The following is a 15785-nucleotide window of genomic DNA, read 5'->3' as shown; positions in this document are numbered from 1 at the left end:
ACAGTTGCCGCTAAGGACCAAACTACTCGTTGCGCTTTAGCGAATAACAGTAAATTTGAGTTTTTCTCGCACTCCTTCCTTTGTAGCTTTTTTATTACACACATATAAACACAACAAAGCTCCCAACATTTTAATATAATTGTGTTATAACCATGTGGAAGTTTAACCATCGTAGGCTGGTTGTTTTTCTGTCTGGGAGGAGTGTCGGCATTGCTGGTCAAAGAGCAGCAGGAGTAGCCTGACGGGATGCAGTTGGAGGTATCAAATGGCGTGTTGACCGCACTGTTAGGACACAGACACAGGCAGAGTTAACGCAGCACACGTATTGATAAAACATGGAGTTAACGGCAGAAAAACACTCTCTTCCCCTGAGTGATGGAAACAGCATGCCTCTGATAGGACTGGGAACGTATGGGAATCCGCGCGAGGTAAGAAAAACTTTCTCTGGAATCAATACATAAATCAATAAAACTATTTGCACAAGATTTGCAAAGTTATTCAGTTTAGTAATGGAGAGTTTCTGTGTTTTGTGTGTGTGTTTCTTTTGCAGACCCCTCAAGGGACAGCATATGAATCCGTCAAACTGGCCATAGAAACAGGCTACAGACACATTGATGGAGCTTTGGTTTACTTTAATGAACATGAGGTGGGACAAGCCATCAGGGATAAAATTGCAGATGGAACCGTGAAGAGAGAGGACATCTTCTACTGTGGAAAGGTTTGCAAACGTTGTGCTGTGAGGTGCAGGTGCAGCTGACCGTTGAACCCTTTTTCCCCAGAACGAACTTCACGGCCACAGTTTTGCGACACACTAACACCTTTTTTATTCTTTTCTTTTTTGTTCAAAGCTGTGGAACACATTCCACCCTCCTGAGTTAGTCCACCCTGCTTTGGAGAAAACCCTGAAGACGTTACAGCTGGATTATATCGACCTGTATATTGTGGAGATGCCCACAGCCTTTCAGGTTAATTCACATGTGTGTTTTTATTGGTTTAAAAGTTAAGCAACCTCAGTAAATGATACTAAAATGTGTAAATGCAACTTGTTTTCTAAAGCCAGGAGATACGTTCTACCCCAGAGACGAGAATGGGAAATATATCTATCACGACACGGACCTCTGTGCTACATGGGAGGTGAGACACCTAAAGTGTTTGAGAGTAACAGATTACATGTAGAAAACCGTAGTTAGGTAATTAGATTACAAAATACAGTAATCTGTTACAGTTACAGTATAAATGCAGTCAGCTGCATAAAGCAAAATACATTTTGGGGCATGTAATCTGTATTCTGTAACTGAATACTTTTATAAGTATCCCTCCCAACACTGTGTATAGGTACATACTGACTGCAAACAGAGATACTGGCTGTTTGCCAAAGACATAAGGTCAAGGTCAGACAGTACTATCCTGTGTTTTTCTAGCTATAAAACTTTCACAATTTGTTCAAAGTTTAAGGTGTGACTCTCTGACCATACTCTCCGTTTTGTATTTTTGTTTGTTTTTTTTTGTATAATGGACAGGCTCTGGAAGCTTGTAAAGATGCCGGCCTTGTAAAGTCTCTTGGCGTATCCAACTTCAACAAGCGACAGCTGGAGCTGATCCTTAACAAACCCGGGCTGAAACACAAACCAGTGTCAAACCAGGTAGACACATTAACGATGCACCACAAACATGTCTCATTATAATAGATACTAACAGCAGTTTATTCTTGGCTGTCCTCAAAATAGATTAGTTTTAATCGACAGTGAGTATTATAGTTGGTTTTAGCATTAGGCATTAGGTAAACTTTAGATGAACAAAAACGTCTCTTACTCTGCCTTTAGTTCACAGAAATGAATCCAAAAAGAAAAAGAAAAATGTGGACAATACAAAAGTACCTCCCACAATAGTAGCTTGTAGATCTACCTTTAACAGTAATGCTTTCCTGTATGACTTTATTTATTTCTCAAATTGTTGAGAAGGAATTTTGGTCCATTCTTCTTCACAACATTGCTTTTATTTTCATGATTTAAGTCACTTGACTGCAAGGAACTGTAGCTCAGGGACCATTGGAGACGCCTTCCACAAAACATTCACACAGGCTCAAAGTTTTTCATAGAAAAAACAATTTAAAGAGGACATGACTGTTTAATTGTGCTGTCTTTCTTAAAGGTTGAATGCCATCCATATTTCACCCAGCCAAAGCTGCTTGAATACTGCCGTCAGAAGGACATCGTCATCGTTGGTTACAGCCCCTTGGGAACATCCAGGGATGCCTCCTGGTATGGAAGGATCGCATTCAGTTCTCAGCTTTAACAACAGTGTTGTTTTTGTATATATTAAAAGGTGTATTCAGCTGCATCAGGGTAATGTATCGATCTAACAGGGTGAACCTAAAATGCCCTCCCTTGTTGGAAGATGAGCTACTGACATCAATTGCCAAAAAGTATAAAAAGACCACAGCACAGGTGTGCCTGAGGTTCAATGTGCAGAGGGGAGTGGTGGTCATCCCAAAGAGCTTCAGCCCTGTCCGTATAAAGGAGAACTTTCAGGTTTGTCTCTGTTTTATGTCAAATATTCTGCAAATAATAATGAAAATCAGACCAATCAAATATCCTATGGTCTGTCACCCCTGCAGATATTTGATTTCTCTCTCTCTGAAGATGAGATGAAGGCGATTGAGGGGTTAAACAAGAATATTCGTTTTGTGGAGCTTCTCATGTGAGTATTGTACAGTGATGTTTTACTTTCATACCTGATGTTTTACCCCATTCATACCTCTCTTTACTGATTCAACAGGTGGGCCGACCATCCAGAGTATCCATTTCATGATGACTACTAGACACCACAGATATGACAACCGTTAACTTGGACCAAAGTTGACAGATTTTACAACCCTTTGTGCCTTAACTTGCTACACTTTTATTGTACATTTTATGAGATATATACTTAAATGATCACAGTTTATTAAGCAGATAAATATACATACATACATACATATACAACATTTATAAGATTTTAAGTGCAAAAACTACCTTTGTTTTTCTTTTATGTATTTAGATTTGTGATTGATTTAAAGTTAAAATGGAAAACAAAGCTCTCTTTTGGCTGCTTCTTCAAAACAAACCGTCTAAGGCGTTTTGCATAAGAAGATGGTAAAGGAAGATATCTTAACTGCACCCTCTATATGACTGCACTGTCATAGTTTTTTTTTATTGTGCTGATACAAAATATGATAACGCTATTAGTAATAAATCGTTTCCAGCAAAGAAACACAATTGACGATATGGTTTCCGGGTGCCCCTGAAGGCACCATGAGCTCTCGCTCCACCTTGCTAGGCGTAGCTAGCACGTCGGCTAATGCGGCTACAGTTCCAACAGACGACGTTAAATCGTACGAGAAGTCATTTCCGGTAGAAACAAAATAACAAAACTGTTGCATTTTTCGGTGCGCATTTATTTAACTCACTTAAGCCGTGTCGGACTGTCCTGTTTAGTAGACTTTATCAGCTAACGTCAGTGTTAGCTGCGCAACGGGCAGCGGTGGCTAAGCTGATTTTAGCACACAACATTAGCTGTATGCTAGTTTTCCGTTGCCTCAAGCACTTCAATGAATGGGTGTTGATGCACGGAGTGGAGACATCAGTCAACAATGTACATTTGTTGCTAGCCTCCTTCTCGCCGTGGTCCCGTTCTAGACTGGCACTAGCAGAGGGGGACGCAAAGCCTGGAGTTTATTTGGGGAAGCATGACGAGCGACTTTGATTATGTTAGCTGCTGTAGGACTTTAGCTAACCGCTGGTAACTTTGTTGGAGATGCATCATCACGAAGAAATCATGCACTGCACAGGTACAGAGACGTAACAACAGCAATGTTAGCTTGCGTAACATAATAATAATAAACCCGTGATCGCCCTGCTCTTCATTGCAGAGTGGATTTTTGTACAGATTTAAGTTTAAAGGACGGAACGATGGCTGTTTGAATTGACCCTGCCCTCCGTCCCAGGTAGGGGTGCAGTGGTGGAGACTCCTCGGCCTCGCCTGGCCCTCTGTTTACGGATGATGGGAAAATATTCACCAGCCACTTCTCTGCCATTTAAGTGATTTGTTATTCTAAGGATCATCATGGACACAGAGGAAGTTCTCCAAGAAGAAAATTGTTGCTATTAAATATGAACTGTTGAGCTCAACTCTGCATTTTATCAGAGATTTTTTTCCTAAAGACTGTTTTATTGGAACCACTCCGACATGAACGCCTTCGCTGAGTTCGTCCCCCCTCCTGAATGCCCAGTGTTTGAGCCGAGTTGGGAGGATTTCTCGGATCCATTAGGATTTATCAACAAGATCCGACCCATTGCGGAGAAAACTGGCATCTGCAAGATCCGACCCCCCGAGGTAAACTCACATATTTCCAACACAGGAGGTGTCTTTTTTAAAGCTCCTATGCCGATTCACTTTGGGCCTGCGTCAATGTTTTGCGAAAGGCGTTACTAGTTTCCATAACAGAGGTCAAATGAGGCTTAAATCTTTGCACATAGCTGCACACATTTTGTACTTGTGAGACACTGATTTTATTGTGTGTTTTTTTAAAGAAAGTTGTTTTAAAAATGGCGAAATCTTTTGAACATTTCCGGTTTCTGGTCCTTTGTTTTTGTTTTGCTGCTGGCTAGCTAAGTTACAGAGCAAAGATGGTTCCATGTTAGCTGCGATGATGCGACATTGGGCCACATGAAGGCCTTCAGGTCCTTTCAACACCATGAAGACTTTAAGCTTTATGCATATATTAGATACACAAACCAGCAACCATAAGAAAACATTTAGATTTTTCTGTGCCTGGACAACACTTTCTTCCAGTGGAGAGACTTAAATAATAAAATAAAAGCTCTAAACCACATTGTTTATATACAGTCTATCACCTTATCTTTTTAAAAAACATAGGTGTATTGTAATGATTTTCTGTCTGATTTGAGAATGATTTGTTGTTGTAGGAGGTGGCCTCGGTGTTGCTGTCACTTCTTCCTTGCTGCTACATGTTCTCTGTTTTCCTGTCTTTCAGGACTGGCAGCCTCCATTTGCATGTGATGTACGCAACTTCCGCTTCACTCCAAGAGTACAGCGGTTAAATGAACTTGAGGTAAGTTTGTCAACAAAATGTGTCATGCCACCGGAACAATATGTATGAATAAGAGTGTGTTTCAAGTGTTGTTTTTTGGGAGACAATGGGCAAACATTAGAATTGTGATTGTTTTTTATGTTAAGTGCTTCTTGACACTGTTTCAAATGTTGTTATAAAGTTTTCACACCATCAGAAGGAGAAGAGTTATTGTTTATCAAAGTGCAGCCTCTGCAACAGAAGTTAACCTATTTTAAGGTGCCCTTAAAATATTTAATTTCTGTTTTTGTAATCTTACCGACTCTCTCCTGATTGTCTAGGCCCTCACTCGGGTTAAGCTCAACTTTCTGGATCAGATTGCAAAGTTCTGGGAGCTGCAGGGGTCCAAGATTCGATTCCCACATGTAGAGAGAAAGATCTTGGACCTCTACCAGCTCAGCAAGGTAAATACCATGTTACGTTTAAAACTGAATATATAATATTGATATTTAACAAGATCACATATATGGGTGTGTGCTTTCGGGTATGGTATGGATGCTGTGACACATCCTCAAAATAAGAATTGTGGTTATTTGTTATGTGATGTTAAATAATGCTGGAAAACTTGTTGTGAATTTATTATGTTGGCAAAAATGCTCCTTTGTGTGTCTCAGATTGTGTCGTCCGAGGGTGGATTTGAGACCGTGTGTAAAGAGAAGGTATGGTCCAAGGTGGCCAGCCGGATGGGCTTCCCACCAGGTAAAGGCGCCGGTTCACTTCTGCGCACACACTACGAGAGAATCCTTTACCCCTATGAACTCTTCCAGTCTGGAGCTACACTAACTGTGAGTAGTGTTGTCGGTTGTAATAACCGGTACGAAAATATATATGATCATAGATTGCAATTATATGTTATCAAATGCATCATATAAGGACATTTTAAACATCTTTTTTGCTCCTTTCAGGGCCTCCAGCGGCTGTATGATGAGGGAAACGATGGGGAGGAACTGGATGAGGGAGTTGGCGAGGATGCGGTAGAGGAAGACGAGCAAGATGAGGAAGAGGAGGAAAAGGAGAAAGATGACGATGGGGATGAAGCCCAAACCAAAGAGCGGCTTCTACCTGAGAGACGATCCAGGCGGCTAAAGATGGAGGTAAAAAACCAAGCAGAGGTTTTAAAGTGTTATTTATGTTTTAATTTGTCAGAGCAGTTGTAATTTACTCCGTTGTAACGCTTTGTCATTGTTGGCAGCGGTATCACTTTGTTTTTGGCATCCCTCCCTCATGGTTGTTCCCAGCTGAGGCAGGCATGCTCCACAGAGTCCTAACACTTGGCCTTGTAGCAGGATCACTGCATTTCACAGACCACTGTTGTTGTTTTTCTAGAGGGAAAACAAAGAGCCGAAAGGGCTCAAAATCTTCGGAACAAGTCCCAAGATGGTCGGCTTGGAAATTGTTTCAGCTGGTAAGCATCGTTGCTGGTTGACTTGTGTTTTTACCATACACTGAGCAACATCTCAGCAGTGTTAGTCTGAGGTGTTCTAATTTTGTGTTGGCACTCTTTTTTTCTTAGACGATGGATTCAGCAAGAAGCAGCGTCACCTCAAAGCCCAAGCCTTCGCCATCAAAATGAGGCCACGCAAGGAGACGCTGGAGGTCAACTTTGTACGTTTTTTTTGTCTAATAGTGTTGCATTGTATTTTTGTTGAATTCATTGATCTGCAGAAGGCTTGACGAAAAGGTTTGATCATCTAGATTGACCTCTATCTCTGCCTGGTGTGTGGACGAGGAGATGAAGAGGACCGACTGCTGCTGTGCGATGGCTGTGATGACAGTTACCACACCTTCTGCCTGATCCCACCTTTGCAGGACGTGCCCAAAGGAGACTGGCGGTGCCCCAAGTGTGTCGCAGAGGTATTTAGTTGAATGCTGTCAGGCCAGTACAAGAAAGAAGATTTAAATGTGGGAATTTTTTGGGAACGTTTTTTCGAGAGCTCACCTCTAAAAGGAGACTTTCTTTATCCCTCATTGTTCGTTTGTGGATTTATTTGTCTTCATGCAGAGTTTTAGAAAGGTGTAATTTAAGATCACATCTGTTTCTGTTCCCTCACAGGAGTGCAGCAAGCCCAGGGAGGCCTTTGGCTTCGAGCAGGCTGTGAGGGAGTACACTTTGCAGAGCTTTGGAGAGATGGCAGACCAGTTCAAGTCTGACTATTTCAACATGCCTGTTCATGTATGTAAAATCCCCTCAGCTGTCTATGAATCGATTAAGGCCTTTCAGTGATGACATTAGAACCACTTTGTATCCTCAGATGGTTCCCACAGAGCTGGTGGAGAAGGAGTTCTGGCGTCTGGTGAGCAGCATCGAGGAGGACGTCATCGTAGAGTATGGCGCTGACATCAGCTCGAAGGAGGTGGGCAGCGGATTTCCTGTCAGGGATGGCAAAAGGAGGCTACTGGGGGACGAGGAGGTGAGAAGAAGTTGCTGGACCTGACTTGAATATAAAGTACATATGGTGGCCATGTAGTTGTATAGAAGTAATCTTGCTGAAAAAGGTTGATTATTCAGCAGTGACATAAGAGCTGTCATACGTGCACATGCAGGACTAAACTTAGTGATTAAAATTTGCTAGTTTGTTCATCAAGTTTGTGGGTTGTTTCACATGTTTTCTGAAGGTTACAACCTCTAAACGTCCTTTTAATGTAAGAAAAACACTGTTTTAATGGAAATGTTATTAATCAGATGCCCATCTAATTTTGAAAAAGTGTTTTTCTGAGTTTTGTTAAGTAAAAATATGACATTTGCCTTCAAGAACTGTTTCCCCCTCTCTTCAGGAGTATGCCAACTCAGGCTGGAACCTGAACAACATGCCAGTGCTGGAACAGTCAGTGCTCGCTCACATCAATGTGGACATCTCAGGCATGAAAGTGCCCTGGCTCTACGTTGGCATGTGTTTCTCCTCATTCTGCTGGCACATTGAGGACCACTGGAGCTACTCCATCAATTTCCTGCACTGGTAAGTTTGTATGAAAAAATAGCTGACTGGCTATATAAGTAAGTACGTTATGTTACTTCCTGTTCCTGTCTTCTCCAGGGGAGAACCCAAGACTTGGTACGGAGTACCAGCCTCTGCAGCAGAGAAGTTGGAGTCTGTAATGAAAAAGTTGGCTCCTGAGCTGTTTGATTCCCAACCTGACCTCCTCCATCAACTGGTTACCATCATGAATCCCAACATCCTCATGGAGCATGGTGTCCCTGTATGTACCTCGGACATATTCCTTTGGTCTGAATTGTAATAACCAGTCTCATATGTACTCCATGTGGACATGTGCCCTCAGGTGTACAGGACCAATCAGTGTGCGGGGGAGTTTGTGGTGACCTTCCCCCGAGCCTACCACAGTGGCTTCAACCAGGGCTACAACTTTGCAGAGGCTGTTAACTTCTGCACTGCTGACTGGGTGAGTAAAAAACACATCCTTATTTCATTTAAAACATGCTGGGATCTGTGGTCTGATCATTTTTAACACATGTCCCTCAGTTACCAATGGGCCGTCAGTGTGTCGCCCATTATCGCCGGCTCCAACGCTACTGTGTCTTCTCCCACGAGGAGCTACTGTGTAAGATGGCTGCTGATCCCGAGAGCCTGGATGTGGAACTGGCTGCCTCCGTTTTCAAAGAAATGGGAGAGATGGTGGATGAGGAGACGAAGCTCAGACAGGCTGTTCAAGAAATGGTGAGTGATGTCTTTGTGCTTAGTTTATGTGTGTGTGTGATTGAAACACCTTAACTGACGGTCCTGCCTCCTTACCTACAGGGTGTGCTGTCATCAGAACAAGAGATTTTTGAACTGGTCCCAGATGATGAGCGACAGTGCTACAAGTGTAAAACAACCTGTTTTCTGTCTGCACTCACCTGCTCCTGCAGCCCGGACCAGCTGGTTTGTCTCCACCACTCAGCAGATCTTTGTGACTGTCCTCTCGGCAACAAGTGTCTTCGGTGAGAAGACTCATCTGTCTTGGTGTTATAGTCGCATGTTGTATATTTTTTGTTCACATACAACTTGGGTTAGCTGTTCACTCAGTAATTAATTGATATATTTCAGGTATCGTTATGATTTGGAGGAGTTTCCCTCCATGCTGTATGGTGTGAAGACACGAGCGCAGTCCTATGACACGTGGGCAAAGAGGGTCACAGAGGCCCTGGCTGCCGACCAGAAAAACAAAAAAGGTCTACATTAATATCAAAAACACTACAAAATAATGCATACTGTGCTTTTATTGAGCCATAGCATGATTACTTGACTCTCTGGATGAAACGTCATTGTGTTATTTCTGACAGATCTTATTGAGCTGAAGGTTTTGCTGGAGGACGCAGAGGACAGGAAATATCCTGAGAACACTTTGTTCCGGCGCCTGAGGGAGATGGTCAAAGAGGCAGAGACGTGTTCCTCTGTAGCGCAGCTGCTGCTTAGCCGTAAACAGCGACACAGGTCAGCAACAACACTCAATGTAGTCAGCAATGTACTGATGAGTCAAAAGCCAGCTGGGGGGCTGTTATCTGTAACCAATATTGGTTTCCATTTCAAAGCCAAACTAAACCATGTGTGTGTTGCCATTTGTGTTTGCAGCAGCCGTCTGCGTTCTGACAGCAGCCGAAATCGTACCAAGCTGACTGTGGACGAGCTCAAAGCCTTCGTGGACCAACTCTACAGGCTGCCGTGCATCATCAGCCAGGCACGACAAGTCAAAGTAAGTGCCAGGTGTAGAAATGCTGATTACACTCAGTTCTGCCTGATTTCTAACCATTCATATTGTGTCTTCAGGAGCTGCTGGAGAATGTGGAGGACTTCCATGACAGAGCCCAGGTGGCGCTGTCAGACGAGATGCCTGATTCCTCCAAGCTGCAGGCGCTTTTGGACCTGGGCAGTGGCCTGGATGTAGAGCTACCAGAGCTGCCTAGACTCAAACAGGAGCTGCAGCAGGCTCGCTGGCTCGATGAGGTGAGATTTTGATAGCTGTACGTTTGCCTGCTTTGACATACTTGTTGTTGTCATTTTTCATTAGAAGGGGAACAGAAACTACCACTGACATGTGGTCATAAATACCACAAAATATTGTGTAGAACTGAAAGTAGGAACAGCTCATATTTTGATCAGAGATCTTAACTTTGCGTTGATCTGATCACATCACAGGTGCGCATCACTCTTGCTGAGCCTCATCGTGTCACTCTGGAGCTTATGAAAAGGCTGATAGACTCGGGGGTGGGTTTGGCTCCTCACCATGCTGTGGAGAAGGCCATGGCCGAACTACAAGAGATCCTTACAGTGTCAGAGAGGTGGGAGGACAAGGCTCGTGCCTGCCTGCAGGCCAGGTAAAGTTCAACATATGGCAGATAAGAACCGCAGAATGTTCTTTGCCTCTGAGGAAAAGTCCTTATTGCCTGTGTCACATTTGTGACCCCCTGCCTGTCTGTCCCTTTATAAACCCAGGCCTCGACACAGCATGGTCACCCTGGAGAGCATTGTGCTGGAAGCAAGAAATATCCCGGCATATCTGCCTAATATTTTGGCGCTGCGAGAGGCCCTACAAAAGGCAAAGGAGTGGACTGCCAAGGTGGAGGCCATTCAGAGTGGAAGCAGCTATTCTTACCTGGATCAGCTGGAGAGCCTGTTGGCCAGGGGCCGCTCCATACCTGTCTGGCTAGATCCACTAGCTCAAGTGGAGTCTCAGGTGGCTGCAGCCCGGGCCTGGAGGGAGAGGACTGCTCGCACTTTCCTGAAGAAGAACTCCACATACACACTGCTTCAGGTAAACCAGTGGGAAGACATGTTTGCTTGATTAACATCTGGCTGGTTTTAAAAAAAATGTTTTGTCTCTTAGGTTTTGAGTCCTCGCGTGGACATCGGAGTGTACGGCAACAGCAAAAGCAAGAGGAAGCGTGTGAAGGAGCTCATGGAGAAGGAGAGAGGAGGTTTCGACCCTGAAACGCTCAGTGACCTAGAGGAGAACCTTGAAGAGGTGCGAGATCCTTCCACCGTTGTTGCAGCCTTCAAAGCCAAAGAGCAGAAGGAGGTGGAGGCCATTCACTCTCTACGTGCTGCTAATTTAGCCAAAATGGCTATGGCAGACCGCATTGAAGAGGTCAAGTTCTGCCTGTGTCGAAAGACAGCCAGCGGCTTCATGTTGCAGTGTGAGCTTTGTAAGGACTGGTTCCACGGGGCATGTGTTCCTCTGCCCAAGACAGGCTCTCAGAAGAAGTTAGGTGTGGGCTGGCAGAGCAATAACAAAGACTCAAAATTCCTGTGTCCGCTATGCCAGCGGTCGAGGAGGCCGAGACTAGAGACCATTCTGTCGCTGCTGGTTTCGCTTCAGAAGCTGCCTGTGCGTCTGCCAGAAGGAGAAGCACTCCAGTGTTTGACAGAGCGGGCGATGAGCTGGCAGGTATGCACTTTAGAGCTTTATGTTTAGGACTTCCAGAGTTTTCCAATTATCTTTACACTGGTCTGACTGTCCCCATCAGGACCGAGCACGGCAAGCTCTGGCCACGGAGGAGCTGTCTTCAGCCTTGGCGAAGTTGTCTGTTCTGAGTCAGCGTATGGTGGAGCAGGCTGCCAGAGAGAAAACAGAGAAAATCATCAATGCAGAGCTGCAAAAAGCTGCTGCCAACCCCGACCTGCAGGTACGTCAGACCTCCATCTTTGACAGCAAGTCTGTGAGACTCAAGAAAACCTGGTCTAAGATGCAAATTTTAAAAATGGAAAACAATGGAGTGAAAGTGGGCTCTACAGAGGCTTTGGGTGTTGATATAAAATGCACCAGAAGAGGCCACTAATCTGTAAGTGTTAAACAAAATTGCAGTCACTGTGGTGCAGGGTATTACAGGTGTCATTAATTTAGCTTATTGTGAAGACACTTTTCGTTTGTTTTCTGCTCATGTCAGAAATATGGGGACATTTCTCTGCATGTGTTACACAGGGCCACATCCAGACTTTTCAGCAGTCCGGTTTCAGCAGGGCAACATCACCACGACCGTCTGTGGATTACGATGACGAGGAGACGGATTCAGACGAGGACATCAGGGAGACTTACGGTTATGACATAAAGGTGTGAATGGTAGCACATGTTTGATTTTAAGTGGTGGATTTAAAGCCAGGTAGATTAACAAGTAGGATTTGTTTTTTTTTTGGTTCCAGGACCCTGGAGAAGTGAAACCGTACCTCTTCTGTGATGAGGAGATTCCTGTTAAATCAGAGGAAGTGGTCAGCCACATGTGGCCGGCTGCCACGCCGTCTTTCTGCGCCGAACATGCCTACTCCTCTGCCTCCAAGTCGTGTGTGCAAAGTGAGGCCATATTACATAAATGACATAATTATTATTGCATCTAATTCCAGTGGCTGAGAGTTTTGCCTTAACACTAATTGCTCAACTTATGCTCAAAATACATTGCGTTTCAGACCTGGGTACTCCCAGAAAGCAGCCCAGAAAAACCCCCCTGGTTCCTCGGAGCCTGGAGCCACCAGTGCTGGAGCTGTCCCCGCAGGCTAAGGCCCAGCTGGAGGAGCTGATGATGCTGGGAGACCTGCTGGAGGTGTCCCTGGATGAAACCCAGCACATCTGGAGGATCCTTCAGGCCACGCACCCTCCCTCTGAGGAGAGATTTTTGCAGGTCATGGAGGTACGAAGGTCATCCATTACACAACGTGATCACACAGCTGAAAGCCCTTTTAGTAAATTCTAAATAGGATTGAATGTATTCAAAGTATCATCTTTAATTTATTCTTCTATTATTTTTCACAGCCTGACGACTCTCTGATGGAGAAGCCTCTGAAGATCAAACTGAAAGATTCAGAGAAGAAGAGGAAACGGAAGCTGGAAAGAGCCGAGCACCACCACATGCTAATGGCCGCCGCTGCTGTCAGTGGGGCCTCAGCGATGGGAGAAATCAGACCGCCCAAATCTAAAGAGCTTAAAAGGGTGGGCCTCGAGCTGGGTCTCGGGGGTAAACCCAAGAAAAAGAAGCTGAAGCTCAACCTGGAAAAGAACCGGGAGATGAAGCAGCTAGCCAAACGGTTAGCTAAGGAGGAGAAGGAGAGGAAGAGGAAAGAGAAGGCCGCCGCGAAGGCAGAGGCCATCAGAGAGGGACTGGAGAAGAGGAAGGAGAAGAAGATTCTTGACATTCCCTCCAAGTATGACTGGTCAGGAGCCGAGGACTCCAACGATGAGAACGCAGTGTGTGCAGCTAAGAACTGCCAGAGACCCTGTAAAGATAAGGTGAGGACTGAATCCTGAGTTTCACCAGCTGTGTAGCAGTAAAGGAAGCACAAGGGTTAAATTTTAGATGATTGATAGACAGAGCTGCAGATTAGTGATTAACAGGGGTCAGAGGTGACCATGTGACTCTACACCTTTTTAAAGTTTTAAATATTACTGTGTTAAGTGTTTTCTAGGAATATTCAGGTTTTCTGCATTTATTATCTCCAAACAGATACCAAAATATTATTAATGACACAAAAGAGGCAAAAATGATTAATCTTATTTTACATTTTTCACTATTTAGTTATACCAGTTATCCCAGAATGGAAAAAAGTGTTAATCCTCTGATTTTGAGTTAATTGGGGTCATGGCTCGTTCTCACTCGTTCTCTCGCTTGAGAGCCTAAAAATACCACCTCAAAGGACCAGAGCAGAGCTTTTAATAGACTCTTATAAGACTAAAACACATATGTCTGTTACTCCTGCTTTTTATCATGACCTGTGGGAAGGTTTCTGGTACCTCTGCCAGGTTCTGGATCTGCAGTGTGACAGCAGTAAGCAGTTGTTGGTTACTGATCCCCTTTGTTTTTTTAATTTTTATATCAGAGGGTGTCAAGTCCTACAAACTCGCTCCTGGTGGAATAACACAGGTTTTGTTTGGTTTGCTGAGACAGGGTTAATAACAAACATTTCTTCACATCATGTAGCTTTATTGAATATCAACAGCTGATAACAACACTGGAACATCTTAAGGAGAGTTACACATAACGTATTAACAGGCCACACCGATGTGGTCCTTCTTAGAGGGAGAAAATACAACCGCAGACTCTCTGCTGAGTTAACCAGTGGCCTCTGGGTCCACTTGACCAGCCAATCAGAGCTGAGGGATCAGGAGGCCTGTAGATCCGGCGGTTGAAGTAAAGTCCAGGTTTTGGCCCATGCTGGTTCCGTGGGTTTTTGATGGTTCCTGCACATACAAAATGGACACCAGTGGAAAATGTTCCTGTTTCCTTACAGTTCCAAACTTCCCTTCATTGACTCACTGTTGCAGCTTTAGGGCAGATAATGAGAATTTAGATGATGTCTTTGTGTGCACATAAAAAGCTCAAACAAATGAACTTGTCTGTCCTGACCTCAGACTTTATGAATTATTAATTGGGCTGGACATGAATGTGAATTTTGCTCCATGTTTGTGTTCACAGGTGGACTGGGTGCAGTGTGACGGCGGCTGTGACGAGTGGTTCCACCAGGTCTGCGTGGGCGTATCCTGCGAAATGGCCGAGAACGAAGACTACATCTGCGTGGACTGCTCCCTGAAGGCCACCGGAGCCAGTGGGGGCATGGCGGTTGAGGAGGTGGGGGAGGAGAGCGTCGTAGTGCTGACCACATCCATGTGTGGTGGCGGCAGTGGCACGCAGACCTCGTGGCCCTCTGCTTCTCACTTAAACCCAGCAACTTCACATCAGCAGCCTCAGGGGGAGCCTGAGCCGGGCAGTTAGCACTAAGAAAAAAACTGATCCAAGGACTACAGACCTCACACAAAACCCACCATCCAGACTAGTGTTTCAACCTCGGAGAGAAGTTTCTGTAGCTGTCCAGATTGTAAAGCACAAGAAAACAAACATCCTCTGTGAGGCTCCGGCAACGACACCTTCAGATGCGTTAGTCCTCCTTCAGCGGTTTTTATGTCTAGAAACACCCACAGCTACTTCCTGGTCCTCCTGTGAGCAGTAACAAGGCCACTCAATCCAGCTGTTGTGTTCAGTGCAAACAGACAAATAAAACAAATGTGTTCCCGGTCACAGAACTTCTGAACCGCCCCCCTCCGTCAGACAGTACGTAGGTCTCAGACTAGGGAAAAAAAACAAATGGTTGTAATGTAGTGGGATTATTTATAATGTACATAGCCTTTAAGCAATTAAACAAATGGATTGTGGCTTTTTGTTTTCTCACCTTTAATAAACTATTCCTAGTCAAATGATCGATCATTGTTTTGTTTTATTTGGTTAATTTGCTTTTTTTGTATTCCATGTTTTGTTGTTTGAGACATGAAAATATTTTAATTATGTTGTTATTTATGTTAATAAATGTTCTGAATTTAGAGTAAATGTTCATATTTTTTAAGTACATTTATTATATAGACTTAATACTAAGTTAGGCCTCAGCGGCAGCCTAGAAGGAGATGAGTGGAGGGGAATAAATAGAAGTCTGTGAAGCAGTTGCAGGTCTGCATGCATGTAAAATATAAAATGGTGTGAAGAAAAATAGAAAGGAGGGAAGAAGAGGGGAAAAAATGGCAGTTAATGTGTTTCCTGGGTTTCACAGGATTTGTACTCATTACATAATGTGATGCATTTGTGTTTCAGAAATAGATGGAGATGGCAGGAGTGTGGGGGATTGTCCACTCCACTGAACAGCCAAGTCAGATCCGGCACAGACTGACCTCAGCTGCTCCGTCCTCT

The 15785-nt window shown here is 44.2% G+C and overlaps 2 protein-coding genes across 3 annotated transcripts; both read left to right on the top strand.

Moving 5' to 3' along the window:
- The first annotated feature begins 212 nt into the window (after positions 1 to 212).
- Positions 213 to 3075, top strand: LOC114448294 (3-oxo-5-beta-steroid 4-dehydrogenase-like). The gene is made up of 9 exons (XM_028425171.1): positions 213 to 428; positions 551 to 718; positions 849 to 965; positions 1057 to 1134; positions 1521 to 1643; positions 2152 to 2261; positions 2366 to 2531; positions 2618 to 2700; positions 2779 to 3075. Exons 1-9 carry the CDS (start codon positions 336 to 338, stop codon positions 2819 to 2821), a joined length of 981 nt encoding a protein of 326 aa, XP_028280972.1. The 5' UTR covers positions 213 to 335; the 3' UTR covers positions 2822 to 3075.
- Positions 3076 to 3301: 226 nt separating this feature from the next.
- On the top strand, positions 3302 to 15304 carry kdm5a (lysine demethylase 5A). Of its 2 annotated transcripts, none has more exons than XM_028400356.1 (29): positions 3302 to 3829; positions 3986 to 4374; positions 5036 to 5113; positions 5413 to 5535; positions 5746 to 5916; positions 6037 to 6225; positions 6458 to 6536; positions 6645 to 6736; positions 6827 to 6985; positions 7185 to 7304; positions 7384 to 7542; positions 7907 to 8088; positions 8167 to 8329; positions 8411 to 8530; positions 8611 to 8805; positions 8887 to 9068; positions 9175 to 9299; positions 9411 to 9561; positions 9700 to 9820; positions 9895 to 10071; positions 10264 to 10442; positions 10561 to 10879; positions 10952 to 11512; positions 11592 to 11750; positions 12047 to 12175; positions 12265 to 12412; positions 12526 to 12746; positions 12869 to 13342; positions 14526 to 15304. In XM_028400356.1, the coding sequence occupies exons 2-29, from the start codon at positions 4228 to 4230 to the stop codon at positions 14820 to 14822; spliced, it is 5220 nt and encodes a 1739-aa protein (XP_028256157.1). In that variant the 5' UTR covers positions 3302 to 3829; positions 3986 to 4227; the 3' UTR covers positions 14823 to 15304. The 2 variants fall into 2 exon arrangements, with proteins under 2 accessions (XP_028256157.1, XP_028256156.1); XM_028400355.1 differs by having other exon boundaries at positions 3911 to 4374.
- Positions 15305 to 15785: the final 481 nt, after the last annotated feature.

The sequence above is a fragment of the Parambassis ranga genome, chromosome 2, assembly GCF_900634625.1.
Source record: "Parambassis ranga chromosome 2, fParRan2.1, whole genome shotgun sequence".
Lineage (NCBI taxonomy): Eukaryota > Metazoa > Chordata > Actinopteri > Ambassidae > Parambassis > Parambassis ranga.
This window is presented reverse-complemented; position numbering and strand designations above follow the sequence as displayed.